Below are 22,832 nucleotides of genomic sequence, written 5' to 3'. Positions count from 1 at the left end.
TGTGGTAAAACCTGAGAGCAATGTGCGCCCCCCCCCCCCCCCCCCCGCCCAGTCCCGGGATCTCGCGGCTCGATCCGCAGCTTAAAAGTTCCTGGCTTTTGGCTTCCTGATTTAAAGTGGGCGATTGTGGGTGGAATCTTGGTCTCATTCCTTTGTGTTCTTCCCTCCTGAGGCTGAAAGTATTTGTATTTCAAACTCACCGTGGGCTGTTTTCATGTAGGTAAACAAAAACAAACTCTGTATACTTGATATGCCACAGTACTCTCCAGTGACCTCCCACTTAGGAGCAGAGGGTGTTCTGAAAGGTCATTTTTAAAGCGGCGTGGAAGTAGTGAAAGGAAGGGTGACCTGGCGCCGCGGGTGGACCGTGTAGTTCTTCACAGACAGGCAGGCCCTCCATGAAGCTACACCTCGAGCCGGGCGGCATCTCCGAGGACTGGTCCTTCTCGGGAACAGGGTTCTTGCATTGCTACAGGTTTACCATTTTTTTTTTTTAAATGTATGTTTTTATTGACTTTAGACAGAGAGGAGAGGAGACAGCGGAAAGGAGAGGGGGTGAGAGATGGAAACACGGATCCCTGCTTCCAGGCCCACAGCCCTGGCCGTGCCCCCCGGGGGTCCCACTGGCGACCCCTTGGCGCGCGGGTCCACGCTCAGCCTCGGGGCCTCAGGGCCGCCCTGGCGGGGCCCAGCGTTTACCATTTTAAGTACCAGTTTTGAGAGTTCAGCAGAACGGCGATGCTCCAGAAATATTTGTTGAGCAGATACCCCATGAAGTTTGCATTTTGGGAGGAAAATCTTTCCATAAGGTTTTATGTACTAGTTCCCTCCCTTCGTACATAAAACATAAACGCATGAATATTTCCTTCAGACACAACTCTTGGCTGTAAACAATAATTGCTTTACGACACAGTAACCGTTAAACTATATTGGGCATTTTTCCCATCATCCTAAGTGGGACCACAAAGAAATACAGCTTAAATTGGTGGGATAAAAGATTTTCCCCTTCTGTGATATGATTAGTGTATAAAAACTATTTTTAAGACAACGTTAAGTTTTTTTTTGTCTGTAGAAAACATCTCATTCTAAATGTTTAAACAATAGGTGAAATCCAACTCAAAAATGAAAAAAACAGACCATCTTTGAAAGCTCTGAAAACTGTTAACAAACCAGAAAAATCCAAATATAAGCCACTTTGGGGAAAGATTTTTTACATCGACTTACCTTCTGTCACCATTTCTGAAAAACTGCAAAAGGACATTAAGGACCTAGGAGGGGTAAGTCAAAATCATACACTGAAAAAAAGGGAAAAATTTGTAACTAGTACTTTTTAATATATAATCATTTAAAATGTCACTTTGGAAAACATCGTAAGTACCAAGTGCAAACTTTTTATATCATTAATGGAAAACTATCTGTTTTAACCTTTGTAGCCTGGTAAAACTTTCAGGTTTCTGTGATTATTAATTAATTAATTTATTTATTTATTTATTTATTTTGTTTTTAAAAAAATTCTTTATTGTTGAAAGTATTACATATGTCTCCTTTCCCCCCCACTGATCTCTCCCCAGCCACCCGCACCCCCCAGCACATGCCCTCTGTGATTATTAATTTAAATAATTAGTGTAAAGTTCACAAAGTGTGAAGTGAGGTGAGACTCCCTTGTCCTGGTGGAACTGCTAATTGTCTTTTCTTAGTAATGCTGGGATGTCTTCCAGATAGCAGGAACTCCTTGCTTGTGATTATTGGAGAGCTACATAAATTTGTCTGGATTAGCATAACACAATGTTATTTACAGAGCCAGGGAAACCTGAGAAGTAAAATTGCTCTTGAGTGATAAGAGTCTCAACACAATGAATGTCATTAAGGGAACAACAGAATTTTGGATTAAGAATTTGGAAAACATGTTTCTTTTCTACCCTATACATTGAGTAAATGATTAGGAAATTAGAAAATTTGGGTAAAATTCTAAGATTTTCTTGGGCTTAAGGTTAATATTAGGTAAATTTTAGCAAGTAAGGCTAAAATTTTATTAATTTATTTCCTAATTCTTCCTGTTTAAAAGGTCTCTGCTGCAGTTTGTTAAGGTTAACATCTTGAACAGATCTTGTCTTTCCAGGAGTAGATATTTGCAGGAGCACAAGTAACAAGTTTACTGGAATTATTTTTAAAAATATATATATTTTATTGATTTTTTACAGAGAGGAAGGGAGAGGGATAGAGAGTTAGAAACATCGATCAGCTGCCTTTTGCACACCTGCTACTGGGGATGTGCCCACAACCAAGGTACATGCCCTTGACCGGAATTGAACCTGGGACCTTTCAGTCCATAGGCCTATGCTCTATCCACTGAGCCAAACCGGTTAGGGCTGGAATTATTTATTGTTGTGGTTTTTTTATTTACCTATCTTTGAAAAGCTATTTTACTTTTTTGCTATTCATTTTCTTAAAACATTGAACACATTTGTCATAGTACTCTATATCATAATAACCAGCTGATTATATTCCTAAAAGTCCATGTTTTATATAGACCTGCTACCAAGTTGACTGGACCCCCTATCAAAAGTCTTAATTTTTTAAGGACCTTAGACATTGAGTAAAGACCCCTTTATTTTAGAAATTAAATATTTAAGGATCCGGAGAAGGTAAATGACTAGTCTGATTCCCAGACTAACATGCTGTTGCACCATTCTGTTCCTCTAGCAATTAATGGTTACAAAAAGAACTATCTTATACAGTTTTGCAGCTTTCTCATATGTGATGAATAACCATTAGCCCTTCTGATCTAAATCTGTGACTAGATTTGTGTTTTTAGCAGTGCATACTTTAGAGGAAATCATATTCAGATGTCCAAAGTGTAAAGCCAGTAAAAAGGGAACTGCTCTAGCTAAAACAGCGGTATAGAAGCTAGTGCTGGGACTGCTGGCCCTGTCTCCCTTTTTCTCTCTCACCTCTCCCCATCAGTTCCTGAGGCTCTTGAAAGAAATTTTGAATGAATTTATGCATTTGATAATATAGACTTGTTAACTTGATTCCTTAATTTCTTTTCAGGAAAAAAATGTTTTTATCAAATTCTGATCTCTCCATATACTATCTTTCCAATAATTTAGTGATGTCCTATTTCTGTCCCTAGCACATTACCACTTCTACCACTGAAAAAAGACTGTTAAGATCTCTGGTGAATTATTAAGGAACTTTGACCTCTAGACACTAATTTAAGAGTTTTAGGATTCAACTTTAAGTACCAGTTAGTTGAATTAGATATTACTTAAAAATTTTTTGCTTATTTAATGTTTTAGGATTACTTAGGCCTTTCTTTTTTGTAATTAATCTTGTTTCAGATTAGTACCATCTTTGTCCTTTTCTTTAATTGTCCACTTTATGCATTTGTTTTCTCTAGTTTTAATGAAAAACCTCTAAATGCCCCATTTATCTGGAGAGTGCACTTCTGACCAGTTCAACCATAAAGAGCACAGCAATGGAGTCTGACATAATGGGGAAATATCTTTAATTGTGGCAAAGAAAGTAACTGTTACAAAACCATCTAAAAAGGATATGGAACCAGCCACATTTAAGTCCATGTCTAAACAGTTTGGACTAAAATAAGGCAGTTGGGGAAGAAAAAAGATAAAAGGGCAGATACCTGGCCATATCATGAACTTGAAGACAGTTGTTTGATGTATATTGTGACAATGAGTCATAAGAAAATAGCAGTTGCTAATAAATTGAAGACCATGATAAAACTAAATCAGCAGTACAGGGCATAGTATTAAGTGTTTGTTACAGTCTAAAATGAATCGTATGCCCATCTTCCCTCAGCTAAGTAGAGATGGTATGGGTATAGTTATTTTAATACAACATAGAAGGTCAAGAAGAGGGAAAGATTGCAGCCAACTGAAGAATCTTGCAAGCCATTTTACAGGCACAATTTGAACTCTGCTTTGAAAAAATGATTATGATTTGGATGTGGAAATTCATTCAGAAATTATTCCATCAGTGTCTCTCATATGCCAGCACTAGTTTAGATGCTGGGGATGCAAAAATAAGTAAGAGGTAGTCTAGTTCTATAGGAATTTTTATTCTATGGGAACATCAGTCACCTAAATAATTTATAGGTTAGCATTATGAATACTTTAACAGAAACTATCGAGAAATTGCCATTAGAACATAGAGATGGAAATGATCGGTTCTGCCTTTAGAAATTATACGAGAGAGAAAGTTTGAGCTGAGTTTTGAAAGCCTGGTAATATTCCAGAATGAACAAACTTAAGTAGAGGAAAGAGTATATTCAAGTAAATGTCTGTGTGGTTTGTTCGAGCAACAACTAATATACTATTACTTGAATTTGGGATTTAGATAAGGAAAGTGGCAAGAAACAGTGTTATTTGGGGGCTAAATTATAAATGATATTTTATTCACTACTAAAGAGTTGTAACTCAAGCTATAGGAAATGGAAAACCAAGAGAAAGTGTAGTATTAGCATAAGGCAGACATATAGACCATTGTAATAGAGAGACCAGAAATTCAACCATCATATATAGGTTGCCAAGACCATTCAGTAGGGAAAGGGCAATCTTTTCAACAACTGATGCTAGGAAAACTGGATATCCATATGCAAAAGAATGAAGTTATACCATTACTGTGCATCATATGCTAAAATTAATTAAAAATAGATCAAGATCTAAACATAAGACCTAAAACTCTTAGAGGAATGTATAAGGGAAAATCTTTATGGCATTGGATTTGGTGTTGGTTCCTTGGATATGACACTGAAAGCACAGGCAAACTAAAAAAAAATAAAAAATAGATACATTAGACTTTATAAAAATGAAAAGGTTTTGTTCATCAAAGAGCACTATCAAGAAGGTGTAAAGACAACCCACCGAATGAGAGGAAAAAAAATTGCAAATCACATATCTAATAAGAGATTAGTATCCAGAATGTATAAAGAATTACAAATCAACAACCTGATTTTAAAATGAGCAAAGAATTTGGATAATTTGACTTTTCTCCAAAGATCTTCAAATGGTGAATAAACACATGAAAAGATGTTCAACATCACTAATCATTAGGGAAATACAAATCGAAACCACATGTGATACCATCTCACATCCTTTAGGATGTATGCATGCATATAAACCTAACAAATGGACACAGACAACAGGGGGGTGAGGGCATGAGTGGGGGGGGCGGTTGGGAAGGTAATGGGGGGATGAGGACACATATGTAATACCTTAATCAGTAAAGAAATTAAAATGCAAAAAAAAAAGTGTTAATAAGGATGTGGGGAAACTGGATTCCTGTGCACTGTTGGGATTGTAAATGCAACTGCTATACTAAATAGCATGAGGGTTCCTCACTTAAAAATAAAACTAATATATGATCAAGCAATTTTACTTCTGTGTATATATCTAAAAGAATTGAAAGCCGGGGGTCTTGAAGACCCTGTTCATAGCGGCATTATTCGCAATAGCCAAAAGGTGGGAACAACCCAAATGTCAACAGATGAATAGATAATATGTCCTATTCACACACAATGAAATATAACTCAACCTTGAAAAGGAATGAAATTCCTGCCCATGCTACAATATGGATGAACCTTGGAAACATTGTGTTAAGTGAAATAAGCCAGAGAAAAGGACAAATACAGGATTCCACTTATATGAGGTATATAGAATAATCAAATCCATAGAAACAACGTAGAATAGTAGGGCTAAGGGGAATGGGAAGTTTGGCTTAATGTATACAGTTTCAGGTGGATTGATGAAAAAGTCCTGCAAGTGGGTAGTGGTGATTGTATAACATGAATGTACTTAATGCTACTGTATCATACACCTGAAAATAGTTAAATTTTTATGTCATATATATTTTATCACAATTTTTAGAAGCATGTAGGAGATTGGGCTTCTCTTGAAAAATTGGAAACTCTGGCAATCGTGAGGGCCACGTAGTAATGAAAATGAAAATATTCCTTTATATTTCTGCTGGCCCTTGTAGGCATTTGAGTTTATAACCCCTGGAATTAATAAATGTGAATACTTACTTTATATACTGGTTAATGAAAATTGCTCAGGGAAAAAAAAAAGAAGTAGTGATTTGCATTTAACCAAGGGGACCACTGGCCTTAGCCGTACATTCTGCTTAATGCTTACATGAAATTAACTCATCTATTACATACTTTGCTTCATTTTTAAAATTTATTTATATTGTGAGATCCTGTAGAATTTAGGTATAGCTGTTTAAAATATTTTAGAAGTCTTTAGTATTTGTTTTCACTTATTTCAATTTTCCTGCCTTTGGATGGGAATGATTGTCAATAATACTGACCTTGGTACATGTGTTTTTAAATTCAGACATTTAAGTAATGGTTTTCAAACATTTTAGTAGGGAAATTTTCTTTAAACAAACCCTTTTACACTCTTAAGGGTAGGGTAAAGGTGTAAAGCTGGCTTAGCGTATAAAAAGTCTGATTTCTATGACTCACTAAAAATACTTTGTTTTCCTTTAGCGAGTTGAAGAATTTCTCAGCAAAGATATCAGTTATCTTATTTCAAATAAAAAGGAAGCTAAATTTGCACAAACCTTTGGACAAATTTCTCCTGTACCAAGTCCAGAATCTGCATATACTGCAGAAACCACTTCACCTCATCCCAGCCATGATGGAAGTTCATTTAAGTCTCCAGATTCAGTAAGTCTCTCAAATGTGCTTTGAGACGCTCAGAAAGGCTACAGCCTGAGGATCTCATGATTTTTAAGAGCAGGCTGGCATCAGAGTTTGCTTAGGTAGAACAATGTCTACATTATGTGTAGCTTTCCAGTCATTAATAGGGCTGCTGTCTGACAGAGGGGTGATTTTTTTTTTTTTTCCTAGTAGTGCTTGTATAGTTATATTCTGCTTCCTAAGATAGACCCTTGCATTTAGGTATGACGATATGACTTTAGTTTTTAGAGTAATTTATAACTTAGAAGTAACAGTGGGTCATTGTTTAAAGAAGAAATGGAAATATTTTGTTTGTTTTAGAGCAGGGCTTAGCAAACTATGGCCACAGGCCAAATCCAGCCCATCACCTGTTTTTTATAGCTTTCAAGCCAAAAATGGTTTTAAATTTTCAAATAGGGAGAAAATCAGAATATTTTGTGACAAGTGGAAATGAAATGAAATTTAAATTTTGTTGTTCACAAATAAAGTTTTATTGGAACATAGCCATAATACCCATGTGTTTACTTATTGACTGTTTACTGCTTTCTTGCAACCAGTTAATATGTAAATGAATAAAGGCAGAACTGGATAGCTGGGAGAGCCTAAAATGTGTAGAAGTTTGCCACAAAACTTCTACACATTTTAGGCTCTCCCAGCTATCCAGTTCTGTTTTGTTGACATCGTATTCTAGATTTGTTGACATCATACTCTTTTGCCAATAAGTTGGAAGATACAGTGAAGAATAAATTAAACTGATTTAACTTGAATTGGAAAAGGGAAGAGATTAAAAACTAAAATGTTTATCTTATTTTCAGATTGAAATGTAATTATCATTTTAAAATCTCAACTTATCTACTGTAGCCATTTTTGAAGAAAGAAAAATCAGGGCAGGGAATAGAAGAAATGAGTTACATAGAGATATCACTTGACAAAAAAAGACAAATACATAGGAAAAAAGTCAAAGACAGAGGAGAACATCGAAAGCTAATATATCTTTTCAATGCTTTTTGGAGGAATGAGATTATACACCAGTGACTAGTTCCACATTAATTGTTACTCATAGCATTTCAACTGCTTTTCTGGTGCTTTATTTAAAAACTGAAATACCATATAAAAACAATATATACAGTTACATCTTTAGTTTAATGGAAAACTAAAATGTAAACTTACTGAATTTTAGACGGTTTCAGAGGAATCTAGCTATTTTATTTTTCATGTTAAATAGAATTCACTATAGAACTGACCTTGGGTCTCGACAACATTCAATTCAGTTTAGCTTTTTACCTTTTTCAATGAGGCACTATGTTAGAACTTTCTATGTTTGATTGTTCTCTGGTCTTTTTTATAGGTGTGTTTGAGCAGAGGAAAATTATTAGCTGAAAAAGCTATCAAGGATCACGTAAGTATAAGTAGTAACTTTAAAAACTCACACTGTATATTCTGTTATTAGAAACTCAAGTAGAAAATAGAGATAGATGTTCTTGAAATCTTTCCTTGTTTTCATAGGAAAAATCTAAATATCAGCTTGTATCTTGATTTACAAAGAACAGAATCTACTTTTCATGAAGAAACATCTCCATCTGGTGGTCTTTTAAAGTATTACTAAAGATTTCTGAAGCTCATAGCATTTTTTGGTATTTTTAAATGGAATAATTTCTTGAAACTAATAACTGTAAGGCTATATTGAGTGTTAATTGTCAAGAATATGGGAATATATTAAGCAGGATAGATTTTAGAAATTTCAGAAGAAAAAACTGGTGTTATCATTGCTGTTGTAACTACTGTAGTCTGTTCAGTGACATTGTTTCAAATAATTTTTAAATTCAGTTCATTTAAAATAGTAATTTCTTAGAAAAACTATAAAACTGTTTTGTTTTTTTTACAGGACTTTATTCCTTCAAATAGTATATTATCAAATGCCTTATCGTGGGGAGTAAAAATTCTTCATATTGATGGTAAGGATTTTATCCTTCTTTTATTTCTTATATATTTCTTTCCCTTGGTTCCAAACTTTACATAGTGAAAATTCTTATTGCAAGAAATACCTGTTAACTCCAAAGGTAAAATGCTAATCTTAAACCCTTCTTTCTTTTAATAAAGATATAAGATACTACATTGAACAAAAGAAAAAGGAATTGTGTTTACTCAAGAAATCAAGCACTTCTATAAGAGATTTGGTATGTTACTTTCATTCATTTTTAGGTTAATTAAAGAAAGTGATCAAGTTTGGTTTTTGTTTAAATATTTGGATTTTTTTGCCAAGTAGGATATATTATTGCCAGAATATCCTAAGGTAAACTTGCATACTGTAGTCATAGTTCTGTTATATGGTCTATCTGTCAGACCATTCTTTTGTAGTCTGCTGCTTCTTCACTCAATCCTTAAATGACTATGATCTAAAAGGAAAATAAATTTTATAGAAGAGTGTATATACAAAGACATGAAGTCATAAGTAGGATGGCATGTTTTTGCAAATTTTCTTTATTATAATAGATACTGATCCTTAGAGCAAGAGAATGACAAGAAATGAAGCTGGAAAAATTAGCGGGTTCACATAAAAGTATAAAGGAGTTTCTACACTATATAAAGGAGTTAGATTTTTTCTTGAAGGTTTTGGAAATTTATTGCAAGATTATTAACAGAGGAACTGATTGGATAGGCATTTTGGAAAGATCTGGTTGCCAGTAAAGAATATTTGCTGGCAAGACTAGCAATTGGACACTGGCCTTTGAACTCTTTGAACACAGTTTTCATTAACTATTTTACATCATGAATACCCCATATATGCATGCTATATACAATGATTCATAAAGTCTTTGTGACTTCACATTTTTAATACATTCTCATTTACATAAAATATAAATAGTTTTCAGAAAGGAACAAATAATTTACTCAGTATTTAAATAAAATTGCTTATATTTTATTTGTTTGGTTGTCTCATTTACAAATACAAAAAAATTTCCAAATGACTGTTCCCAGATTTTTGTAAAATGATGGGTGGATATTCCTTTATTGAAATATGCTAAATATGCTACTGCACTTTGCAGATTATTTGGATTGCACATAGAAGTTGATGGAAATTTAAACTCAAAAGGACATTTATGGATTCTGAATACACACACATATTGAATATTCTGGGATGACATGTCTGTAATCAGGCAAAAGGTTGAAGGCCTGCTTAAAGTAGTAATAGAAAAAGAGGGGAAGATTTGAAAGATACTTATTAACAGGTTTCAGTGCCTTACTCTGAGGGTTCAGATCATGTCTTTTTAAACGCTAGGTGTTGATTACACATGTACCCCCCATTGTTCATTTAGTATTCAGCAAATACTCAGTGTCTGTGTGCCAGGCACTAGGAAAAAAAATTAAAAGCTGGTTTTTGTTTTTTAATCCTCATCTAAGGATATGTTTTTATTGATTTTAAAGAAAGAGGAAGGGAAAGATGGGAAAGATGGGCAATCTATCGGTTGCTTCCCATATACCTCCGGACCACTGTTTTACATAGGTATGAAAAATATCTTTTCTCTCCAAACAAAAATGATAAAAATACCAAATATCTCTATAATCCAGGATGTATGATTAATTGGTCAACTTGATTCCACTTCTGGCAGTTTTTTTTAATGAGAAAAAAAAATGTTTCTAGAATAATTTTGGTTTGCCAAGTACTAAAAAGAAAACTTTTTAATGAAGGTGCATTTATGGGTCTTGAATGGACAGCTATAAATCTTGCACATACTATGTAATACATGTAAATTTTAACACATTAATTATATTCTCATAAATACTTTGGTTAATTTTTAAAGGTGGATAAACGTATTTGCTCCACTAATTTATTTAAAGTGCTTTGAGGTCCGCCCCCCTCAGTTATCCAGAAACATGTTTGGGGTGGTTTTTTTTTGAGGATTTTTGCATATATGTGCCTGAGAAATATTGGTCATCTTTTTCTTTTAATGTCTTTGATTTCAATGTCAAGATAATGCTGTCCTTATAAAGTGCTAGAATGTATTTCCAATTCTATTTTCTAGACAAGTTTTTTTAGAATCTCTTTTACTTTTTAAATGTTTGGTAGAATTTATCAGTAAGATTATCGGGGTGTTAAATTTTCTATGTTGGAAATTTTTCAAATATGAATTCAATTTCTCTATTAGAGGAACCGTGGGTTTATTCTTGAGTGCACTTTGGTAGTTTGTGTTTTTCAAAGGACTTGTACATATTGCTAAAATTGTCAAATTGATGACAAAAGTGTTCATAATATTCCTTTATTAAGTCTTTAATGTCTATGGGGTCTATAATGACATCTCCTCTTTCATTATTGTATGTCTTTTTTTCTTTTCTTGGTCAGCCTGACTAGTTTTATCTTATTCTTCTTTTTAAAGAACCACCTTTACTATAAATTCCCTTTAAGCTCTGCTTTAGCTTCATCTCAAAACATTTTATGTTAGCTTTTTAAAAACATATAGACTTTATTTATTTATTTTATCCTCACCTGAGGATATGTTTCTTGACTTGAGAGAGAGAGGGAGCAAAGCATCGATGTAAGAGAGAAACTGCCTCTCATACATGTCCCAACTGAGACCAAACCCAAAAACCTGGTGTACAGGATGACACTTCAACTGACTTGAGCCATATCAACAGAGCTAGACTTTATTTTTTAGAGCTTCTTTAGGTTCACAGCAAAATTGAGTAGAAGGTACAGATATTCCCATATACCCCTTGTTTCCAGTATACACACAACATCCACTACTATCAATAATCTACATCAGAGTAGTACTAATTGATGAACCTATATTAAATTATCATCACTCAGAGTCCATAGTTTATGTTAGGGTTCACTTTTGCCTTTCGGTTTAGACAAATGTATAGTGACATGTCTTCCATATAGTACTGTACAATTTAATTACAATGCCCTAAAAATCCTCCATGCTCCATTTATTCACCCTCCCTTCCCCACTTACTGGTAGTTCTGGCAACTACTGATCTTTGTACTGTTTTCATAATTTCACCTTTTATAGAATGTCATATAGTTGGAATCACATAGTATAGAGCTGGAATCACACAGTATATATATAGCCTTTTAGATTGACTTCTTAGTATTAGGCATTTAAAAGTTCATGTCTTCATGACTTGGTAGCTCATTTGTTTTTGTCATTGAAAATTCCACTGTCTGGATGTGCCATGGTTTATCCATTCACCATCCAAAAGACATCTTGGTTGCTTCCAAGTTTGCCAGTTATGGATATAAATTATGGATATAAACATCCTTGTGAAGGTTTTTGTACTTTCAGCTCATTTGAATAAATATTAAGGTGCATGTTGCTGGATCATATGGTAAAAGTGTGTTTAGTATTATAAGAAACTGCCAAATTGTCTTACAAAATGGCTATACCATTTTGCATTCCCACCAGTAATGAATGAGAGTTCCTGTTTCTGACATGTCCTATTTTCATCTTTGTTTAATTAAAAATATTCTAAATTTTATCTTTTGACTTATTATTTGTCCTGAGCATTGTTAAGTGTGTACACATCTGATATTTTTATGTCTTCCTGGTGAATGGTTCTTTTTTTTTAGTATACAGGGTGTTCAAAAGTAGGTTTATGATTGTTTGTATGGAAAATAATACAATAATAAGTAATACAAGAATAAACTGTTATCAAATAGTTTTTGAATGCATATTAGACATTGTAAATGTTGTATAGGCTCCAGATCTATGATAATATTTTAGAGAAGGTGGATTTTTGTTGCTGCTGCTGTCATTGTTTTAGCAGGCAGTCATCCAGTTTTGTTCAGACTATCACTTCTGTCTCAAATTAGATGGCAGGTCTAATCTCAGTTTCCGTTTTCAAAGACTTATATGGAGCTCTCTGTTTAGCCCAAGACTTGGGCAGTGTGGTTTGAATCTTATAGTTCCAATTTTCAAATCTCTTGCTTTGTATCTGTCCTTAGAATATGCAGCTTAGAGTTAAGCGTGGTTTTTATGTGGATTTATACCGGGAATTAGGGATCCCCTTCTCCAGTTTGCTATTGTCTATGGTTTCCCCTTCACTCTCCAGTATGCAGTGACCCTTTTCATAGTTTCTCTGGTCAGAAAGTCAAGGGTTCTCAATTTCATTTGCTTGTGGTACTTCTACAATTGCAGTTTCATAACTGTCGACCCGTCCCCGTCCCCCCCCCCCCCCCCGCCCCCGCAAAAAAAAGGGCAAAAAGGTGGGAGAAATCAAAGAAGGCATAAGATTCTCTTTGTAATCTTTGGATTGCAGGAGCTTCTTTCCAGGTTCTTTCTAGCTAGAAAGATGGGGTTTGCATAGGAGAGATAACTGGCTTCACTATTCCCATCAACTCCATGTCTATAGGTTGGTTCATCCTTAAGGCAAAATTGCAAGAGAAAGATGGGGGGATGGAAAACTTACCCCTTAAAGGTAGCTTCTCTTTTAAGTTTTTACTTCCTTCAACAGTATTCTAGCTTCTGTTTACTTTTCAATCTTCAGGTAGTTGCTTACTGTATTTTGTTCAGTTTTCAGTTATAATCAATGGGATTGGTTGACCACATTGGATGTATTCCAGCTTGACTGGAATTGATAGACTATAATGAATTTTTTTATATATATATTATTCTTTGCCTATATGGATTTAAAAAATAATTTAAGGGTAATTGCAATTTTCACTGTACTTTCAAACCCAGTATTTTCACTATCAAAATTTTTTTTAGGGGAAAAGAGTAGGTGTTGGCACACAGAAAACAAGAAGTAAGTATTTTGATATACTTAAATGTGTTTGGTTTGCTTTAGAAAACAGAACATAATTTTCTTAAAAGTCATGTAAATAACTTCAAATGTAGTTTCTAGCCTTTTTAAGAACCTGTACCCCTGTAGCAATCTGTTTTAAAAAATATTTTTTTAATTATTAGTTTACTAAGGAAAAAATATTGGAATTGAGTTAACAGAATTTTTAATGAAATAATAATATACATGCTTTAATTACACATTAAAGTCAAGCTCTAGAACTGATTCTGATTACTGTAATTTTAAAGTGATGAACATAAATGATGCTTTGAGATATCTGTAGTAATTATTAGGATAGGAAAATACCTGTTTTAATTTGTATCAATATTACCGGCACGGGTAATACTTATATGCATAATTTGAGGAAATGTCAAATTTCAGTTAGAAGTTAGTAAAAATAAAAGTCGAATTTGTTTTTTTACCTGTTGAACCTCTTGAGCCTCCTGAATTCTACTCAGAGGTCTTTTGGGGATGGGGGGGTGTCCATTTAGTTTCAGGATCTCAGAATATAGACAGAGCTTCTGTTATTTTGAAATGGATTGAACTGAGACTTAAAACTAATTGAAATGAAATGGATAATGGGTACATAGTTGGTGATTTTTGTGTGTGTGTTGTGTTGGTTTTTTTTAGCCAGAGTAGTTTTTTGTTTGTTTGTTTTAAATCCTGGATTTGTAATATCTAATACCATGTTTTAATATGTTTTCAAGCAGGTAGACTCAAAAAGCCTTTTCTAAAGGTGGAAGATATGAGCCAGTAAGTATCTAAGTTCAATCTCCATCATTTAAATAAAATAACAAGACAGAAAATCTAATCAATGTACCTCTATCAATACTGTTATATTAGATTTATATTATACACTAATGTACATGTGGCAGAAATAACAGAAAGTAGCATTAATTAATTTGTACTTCAGGGCTGAATTTAGTTTCAGTATGTTATAGATAATAATTCCTTGAAATATATATAAATTTATAACAATCATGAGACCAACTCATTTCTTTAATATTTCAAATAACCATTATCTGGGTAAATACAGTACCATATGATTTGTAACAACTACTTAATAATTGCTTCTACATTTGTGAAAAAGAAATTATTAGTTGCTATTTGGAAATACAAATCTGAGTCTAACTTTTTTATTTTAGAGAGAGAGCGTGTGAGAGAAACATCTATTTGTTGTTCCAATTATGTGTTCATTGGTTGATTTCTTATATGTGCTCTGACTGGGGTTCAGACCCACAACCTTGGTGTATCAGGACAATGCTCTAACCAATGAGCTTACCTGGCCATCGCTGAGTCTTAACATTTTATGTGGTAGTTTTTCTAAACTCACTCTGATATATTATAGGATAATATTAATGAAAATTAAGGTGTAAGTGAATTAAGTTGGCATGGGGGAATCATATTTCTTTACCTTGACTTTCCAGTTACTCATTTAGATATGTAATTAATTCTCTTGGGTACTCACTGAGGTGATTAATGTGTGTTGAATGCTTCTCTTTATGAAATGTATTATGGGGGGGGCGGGGCTGCAATTCAAAATTAGGCCTAGAGAAGACATCAGTAAATGATATTCTATTTTCATGGATGTGAAGACTTCATATTGTTAAGATGTCAGTAGTACCCAAAGTGATCTACAGATCCAGTGCATTCCCTGTCAGAATCCCAGTGATGTTTTTTACAGAAAGGGAAAAACTCCATCCTAAAATTCATATGGAATCTCACAGGACCCTGAACACCCAAAGCAGTCTTGAAAAGAACAAAGTTGGATTTCAAAACAGTACAAAACTACAGTCATCAAAATAGCTTGGCGCTGACAAAAAGGCAGATATATAGACCAGTGGAATAGAATAAAGAGCCTAGAAATAAATCTTCACATGTTGACAAGGATGTCAAGATCATTCAGTGGGGAAAGGACATTTGTTTGTTTGTTTGTTTTCAAAACTCAAAATGGCTTAAAAACCTAAAACTGTAAACTCCTGGAAAAAAACACTGGGGAAAAGCTTTATGACATTGGATTTGGCAGTGATTTCTTGGATATGATGCCAAAAATACAAGCAATAAAAGATTTTAAAAAATAAAATTGGACTACATCAAAATTATAAATTTTTGTGCACCAAAGGCCACAATAGAGTGAAAAAGGGAACACATGGAATGGAAGAAGATATTTGCAAATCATATGTTTAATAAGGCATTGATATAAAGAAGTCAAGCCCTAGGCAGTTTGGCTCAATGGATTGAGTGTAGGCCTGAGGACTGAAGGGTCTCGGGTTCAATTCCGTTCAAAGGCATATACCTCCATTGCAGGCTCGATTTCCCTGGGATGTGTGCAGGAGGCAACCAATGAATGTGTCTCTCACATCAACGTTTCTCTCTGTCTCTCCATCTCGCTCCCACTCTGTAAAAATCAATGGAAAAATATCCTCAGGTGAGGATTAAAATAAAAAATCAACAACAGATAATCAAATGACCTGACTAAAAATGGACAAAGGACTTGACATTTCCCCAAAGATATACAAGTTACCAATAGGCATATGAAAAGATGTTCAACATGGCTGTTCATCAGAGAAATGCAAATCATTACAGTATACCTCATATTCTTTAGGATAGCCATTATAAACAAACAAAACAGAAGATTAAGTGTTGAGCATTGTTGGCAGGATTGGAAAATTTTGCATCCGCTATGGAAAAACCAATGTGGAAGTTCTTCAAAAAATTAGAAATATCATATCCAGCAATTTCACTTCTGGGTATATATCCAAAATAATAGAAAGCGGGGTCTTAGAAGAGATACATGCACATATATATATGTTCATAACATTATTCACTATAGCCAAGATGAATGGATAATGTATATACAGACAATGGAATATTATTCAACCTTAAAACGGAATGAAACTCTGACACATGCTACAACATGGAAGAACTGTGAGGACATTATGTAAAGTGAAATAAGAAATAAAACTGCATGATTCCATCTAATGAGGTACCTAGAGTCATTAAATTCATATAGACAGGAAGTAAAACAGTAGTTGTCGGGCTGGTGGGAAAAAGAATGGGGAATTACTGTTTCATGGGAATAGTCAGTTTTGCAAGATGCAAAGGGTCTGGAAATAGTGTTTATGTTTACAAAACATTGTGAATGTACTTAATACGACTGAAATATACACTTAAAAAATGGTTAAGGTAGTAAATTTTGTTATGTGTATTTTACCACAACTAAGTTTGTTTTTAATGTGTTAAAAAAAATGGGTCTAGAATTGGGAAGGGAAGTCTGATTTCTGTTGTTTCAGATTCCAGAAGAATTACATGATTTTAAAATAACAAATGTGTTTTCTTTAACCATAAAAACGTTCATGTATTTTTCTTTTTATTCTTTTAGACTTTATAGACCATTTTATCTTCAACTGACCAATATGCCGTATATAAATTACTCTATTCAGAAGCCTTCCAGTCCATTTGATATAGATAAGCCATCCAACATCCAAAAGCAAACTCAGGTTAAACTAAGGTTGGTTTAAACTTTAAGTAACTTTTTATCCACTTAAACAAACATGAAAATAATTCATTTATGGTGTGTGTGTGTGTCTGCTCACTCTTACGGTTCCCCGCCCCCCGCTATATATTTTTATTGCCCCTTGGCTAGATTTGAAGTCTGAATCTCTTTTAAGTGTGTCACGTTTAGAAACTTTAGATAGATGGGGGGAAGAGGGATTGAAAATTGCAACTAATTAAAATGTGTTGTTTTTCTTAAGTGATCTGAAATATGCTCTGGAATCATCATTATGTTCTTAGTTTGCTTCTCAATTGTTTAAAAAGAAAAATGGTTACAACTATTTGTTGGTACAAATCTCTATGCAGATTATGGCAGATTCTGTTTGATAGGCGGGGACTATAGATTTGTATTATTCCTTATGTTCAGCAGTTAATCCTTTTATCATATATTTCTACCAGAATCGAAATGGATGGCGATAAATGTGATGAAATCCCAACTCAACTCCAATTGAAAGAGAAGAAAAAAAAAGGATATTGTGAATGTTGCTTGCAAAAATATGAAGATCTCGAAACTGTAAGCGTGATTTTATGTTTGGGGTTTGATATTTTTAAAACCATGAATAGATATCTGATTGTGGTTATAACATTAAATTATTAAGTAGTATATATTTCTGTTTGATAGAATTATCTGAAATTTTAAGAACCCAGAGTGGGAAAATATATATTGAAAAATCATTTTTATATATATTTTATTGATTTTTACAGGGAGGAAGGGAGAGGGATAGAGAGCTGGAAACGTCGATGAGAGAGAAACATCGACCAGCTGCCTCCTGCACACCCCCTACTGGGGATGTGCCTGCAACCAAGGTATATGCCCTTGACCGGAATCGAACCTGGGACCTTCCAGTCCGCAGGCCGACACTCTATCCACTGAGCCAAACCGGTTTCGGCGAAAAATCATTTTTATTCATTTATTCAACCAATATTTATTGTGCATCTGCTATGTGAGAATCACTGCTCTGAGCAAGTAGTATTGAACAAAGACCAATTCCCTGCCCTTATAAAGATTACATTCTAGGGGGGGGTGGGGAGATAGGTAACTATAGGATAAAAGAATAATAAAGATACATATAGAATATTTAGGTCAGTACTATGAGAAAATATAAAGCAGGAATGGTGACTTTGCTATTTACATAGACTAAAGAATACCTAACTGATAAGGTAATACTTGAGTAGAGGCCTGAGAGAAGTGAGGGAACAGTAAGACCTGTAGATATTGAAATAAACAATGCAGAAGTGCTAAAGTAAACTGATTGTTGGGACCAAAGAACAGATGATGGAGACCTAGACGAAGTAGAAGTCAGGAGGCATGGTCAGATTGTGGATGTAATTCAAAAGTGGGGCCAAGGGGATTTGTCAGTGGATTGGATGTTGGGAGTAAGAAAGGGTGAGTCATAGGTGACTGTAATATTGCAGGCTTAAGCAATTAAAAAATGGGCATGTGATTTACTAATGGGAGGATGAGAAGAAAATGAAGACAATTTTTTGAAGTAGCAGAAAGAGAAATGGAATAGTTGGAAGGATATGTGGGATGAAGAGAAAGTTAAAGATGGGAACTATTACAACCTGTAAACTGATTTTAAAAAAAAAAAAGCAAGAGTTTTGTATCTAGGCTGCCCAGGTAAAAAAATTGGCTTCCTTTTTGTGTGAACTTAGAAAGTGCCTGGCACTGTGCTTACTAAATGTTAGCTGTTATAATTTGAATTGTTAATTTTAAAAATAGTAGATAGATTTATTTTGGTGTTTTGTTTTGGTAGAAAAGTTTAAGAGAATAATATTTAAAAACATTTGATTCATAAACTGTGTCTACTGGCTCTTTTTTAAAATATATATTTTTATTGATTTCAGAGAGGAAGAGAGAGGGAGAGAGAGAGAGAAGCATCAATGAAGAGAGGAAAGCATAGGTTGGCTGCCTCCTGCACGTCCCCTACTGGGGATCGAGCCTGCAACCAGGCATGTGCCCTGACTAGGAATCAAATCATGACCTCCTGGTTCATAGGTTGACGCTTAACCACTGAGCCACCCGTTCCGGCTCTACTGATTCTTACTTGAAGTATGATTGTTTTGTAACCCAAAATGTATTTTTGCTTTGTGTTTTATTTATATAGTAAAGGAGGAAAAATACAATTAATTTTAAATTACTTTTAATGAGAAGCTAAATCATTTTGAAAATTTAAATTATAGCTTGGTCCTTAAATTTTATTTTGATGTTGTTAACCATAGAATAATCTGGAATGGATGCTTTCCTTAATATCAGTTGTTATCCTGATTTGATGCTCAGAAACTGTTGAGGCTAGAAAACAAAAACCTTGGTCACTAGTTGCCATGACAAAGGATAATTACTGAAAGGGCATGTTGGGATTGATTTTGTTTTTTATTTTTAATTTTTTAAAGTTTTTCATGTTTATGCTTTTTAGTCTGCATCAAGGCATTCATTGAAAAAATTTGATTACTGGAGATTTAGCAATAATAAGACATATACTCTATTCTTATACATCTTATGGTTTGGCAGAGAAGATAGATATAAAAACATTTGCAAGTGGGATTAATCAAAATAATGAAGTATGAAGTGCAGTGGTAATAATTAGGGTATTTTTAATATCAATACTTAGTAAGAAGAACTAGGTGGAAGTAGAGGGGAACTATATAAGAGTTGTTTTTCTTATTTTCAAATAATTATTTTTCCTTCTAAGAATATGAATAAACTGAATCAGAACTTAGAGTTAATGTTACTTTTTAAGTTTTAATCATTTTTTATTCATTTAATATTACTGGACATACGTAGTTTTTATTTGTTAAATTTCTCAAGGAAGGAAGAAATATATATACCAGAATACAATTGGCCTTTGAATTGTGCAGGTCCACTTATTTGCAGATTTTAACTATTGGAAGTAATCATATTGCTACCGTACTTTCCGGCGTATAAGACGACTAGGCGTATAAGATTTTCCTGGGTTAAAAAGTCGTTTTATACGCCGGAAAATATGGTATATTGGACTATATTGATGGGATTAGATATAATGGATTAGATATATTGAACTACCGTATTTTCCGGCATATAAGACGACTTTTTAACCCAGGAAAATCTTATATGCCCAGTTGTCTTATACGCTGGAAAATACGGTACTTCATTATAAATGCGTGAATATTATAACTGTAAATAAGTAGGGATTTTTTTTACATTATCTTTTCATCTTTGATATCTACTGTTAGTAAAATATATAACATCTACTACAGTGTTGTGTATCATATCAGACAATATTGATATAGGAACTAACAGACAAGGAGATGATAGAAACATACTAAATATGTGTTAATTGTGTTTATATTGGTAAGACTTTTTGATCAACAGTATGCTGTTAGTATTTTTTTTTAAATATATTTTATTGATTTTTTACAGAGAGGAAGGGAGAGAGATAGAGAGTTAGAAACATCGATCAGCTGCCTCCTGCACAGCCCCTACTGGGGATATGCCCGCAACCAACGTACATGCCCTTGACCGGAATCGAACCTGGGACCTTTCAGTCCGCAGGCTGACGCTCTATCCACTGAGCCAAACCGATTTTGGCAGCAGTATGCTTAGTATTATAGGGAGTCAAAAGGTATACTCGGATTTTTGATTGTGCCAGGGTTTGGCACCCCCTAACCCCCAAGTTATTCCAGGGTCAACTGTACTGTGTGTGTAGGGGTGTGTGTGTGTGTGTGTGTGTGTGTGTGTGTGTGTGTGAAAGCTGGAGAATTTAATTTTTGGAAATAAATTAAATCACCAAAAATTAAAGTTTTATGAAACTAGGGAAACAGAGGTTCTTCTATGATCATCTCCAGTGATGGGCAACCTTTTGAGCTTGGTGTGTCAAACTTCGCCAAAAAACTGAGCATAACTCGGGTAGTGTGTCCCTTTGAGGAAAAAACATTATTTCGCGATATTTATGTTTTAAATAACATAAATGTTTCATCCTCGGCATGTGGCCGCCACAGCGGCCGCGTGTCATCAGAAATGGCACTGACACACGTGTCAGAGGTTCGCCATTACTGGACTGTAGGCTTTTGGATATAACTCCCTTAACTCCCTGATTAGCTAACAAACAAAAATAATAGAATTAGCCTGGTGATTCTACCTATTCAAAAGGAACTTTGTTTCCTGTGAGTTTTATTCCAATACACTGAACTTAACTTATATTTGTTCTTGACCACTCTTAAAATTAATAATAACTTCTCTCTATTCTCCATTATAAGCACTGTGTAATAGAATCATTTGCTTATTCTCAAATGTGTTCCTTATTTATAAATTATTTTTATACCTCACAGCATTCATTGCACTTCATTTGTGTGTTTAATCTACCTTATAGCTTCTTGTTTTGGATTCTTGTATGTTAATTATAACATTTCACTGGATATTTTATAAGTCCTACTTTATTTAGTGGTAATTGTATAAGGCTAAAATAAAGTAGTAAAGGGAAAAGTGTCCTCAAAAATGTTAGAACACTGTAAATGTTATTTTTTTTCTCCATCTTTATCTTCAGATTTCTGATATAGTTCGTTTTCAGTTACATTGAAACCACAAATTAGTATTTGACTTTTTTCATTGAAAAATGCAAGACTGAAAAACAAAGTAAGGTTGACCCTTGAACAAACGGGTTTGAACTGCATGGGTCCACTGAAATATGGATTATTTTATTTTATTTTTTTAAAGAAATACCTGTACTTTTTTTTATCCGAAATTGGGAGTTTGTGGATGCTGAGGGCTGACTGTATGCATTGACCTACGCTGTTTTACATAGGAAACTTGAGCATCTCGGATTTTGGTATCTGGAGTGAGGGAGATGCAGAGAGACAACTGGTGTAGTTATACATGGATTTTTGACTGCGAGGGAGTTGGTACCCCTTAACCTCTGTGTTCAAGGGTCAACTGTAGTTTTGGTGGTTTCTCAAAAGTTACTTTTACTTCTATCATCCTTCAAAGTTCTAGTAAAAGGTATTACTTTGGAGTAGTTATTAGAAACCTAATTTTAGAGACATATATATGTTAGCAAACCTGAGCAAAAAAAAAAAGGTATCTGTTGATTTAAAAATATAATTTATATGCTTTTTTGTTTTGTTTTAGCATCTCCTAACTGAGCAACACAGAAACTTTGCACAGAGTAATCGCTATCAAGTTGTTGATAACATCGTATCTAAGTTAATTTTTGAATTTGTGGAACATGAAAGGGACATGCCTAAAAAGAAAAGGTAATTTATCCACTTGAGTTTTAAATTTTAAAACTATTTTATTAAACTAAAAATAAATCCAAAGTTTCCTATTCTTAGATGGAATATATATTTTGAGAATGTAAATACGGTTAAGGATTGATTACTTCTTTCCTCTCTCCTCTTTACTACCAAAAGTGTTTATTTTAGATTACTTTTAAGGTCCTTGTTTTAACATTATAGTCCAGAGGAGGGTTTTTTAAAAATAGTAAATATTTTAGGCTTTGTGAACCGTAAGACTCAGCTTTGCCATTATACAATGAAAGTAGCCACAGACATTATGTAAACGAATGGGTGTTGGCTGTGTTCCAATGAAACTTTTTTTAGGAAAATAGATGGCAGACTAGATTTAGCCATTGTGCTAGTTTGTCAACCCCTGGTAAACCATGAAGTTTACCATCCACTTGGAATAAAAATGTTAGAATTTGTAGGAAGTTTTAAGAAGCTTTTCTTCACTTAGCCTGGCCAGCGATCCAATCGCGGCCGACCGGCCAGGGGCAGGTACTGTGGGAGGTTGGCTGGCCGTAGGAGGTTGACTGTGGAGCACACT

At 34.1% G+C, this 22,832-nt stretch overlaps 1 protein-coding gene across 3 annotated transcripts in view; it reads left to right on the top strand.

The window, feature by feature from the left end:
- DBF4 (DBF4-CDC7 kinase regulatory subunit) overlaps positions 1-22,832 on the top strand; it is a 28,437-nt gene that overhangs the window by 504 nt on the left and 5,101 nt on the right. The window contains exons 2-11 of one of the 3 annotated variants that reach the window (XM_079785968.1): positions 1,105-1,277; positions 6,509-6,688; positions 8,049-8,099; positions 8,586-8,655; positions 8,801-8,877; positions 13,408-13,444; positions 14,191-14,233; positions 16,863-16,991; positions 17,435-17,549; positions 22,140-22,264. In XM_079785968.1, coding sequence (XP_079642094.1) covers positions 1,105-1,277; positions 6,509-6,688; positions 8,049-8,099; positions 8,586-8,655; positions 8,801-8,877; positions 13,408-13,444; positions 14,191-14,233; positions 16,863-16,991; positions 17,435-17,549; positions 22,140-22,264 — 1,000 coding nt within the window. Of the gene's footprint in view, positions 1-1,104; positions 1,278-6,508; positions 6,689-8,048; positions 8,100-8,585; positions 8,656-8,800; positions 8,878-13,407; positions 13,445-14,187; positions 14,234-14,668; positions 14,795-16,862; positions 16,992-17,434; positions 17,550-22,139; positions 22,265-22,832 lie in introns of those variants that run through there. The other 2 variants (XM_079785967.1, XM_079785969.1) reach the window with 2 other exon arrangements.

This window comes from Cnephaeus nilssonii, assembly GCF_951640355.1.
Source record: "Cnephaeus nilssonii genome assembly, chromosome: 12".
Classification (NCBI taxonomy): Eukaryota; Metazoa; Chordata; class Mammalia; order Chiroptera; family Vespertilionidae; genus Cnephaeus; species Cnephaeus nilssonii.
Note: the sequence above shows the minus strand (reverse complement) of the source record. Positions and strands in the feature narration are given on the sequence as shown.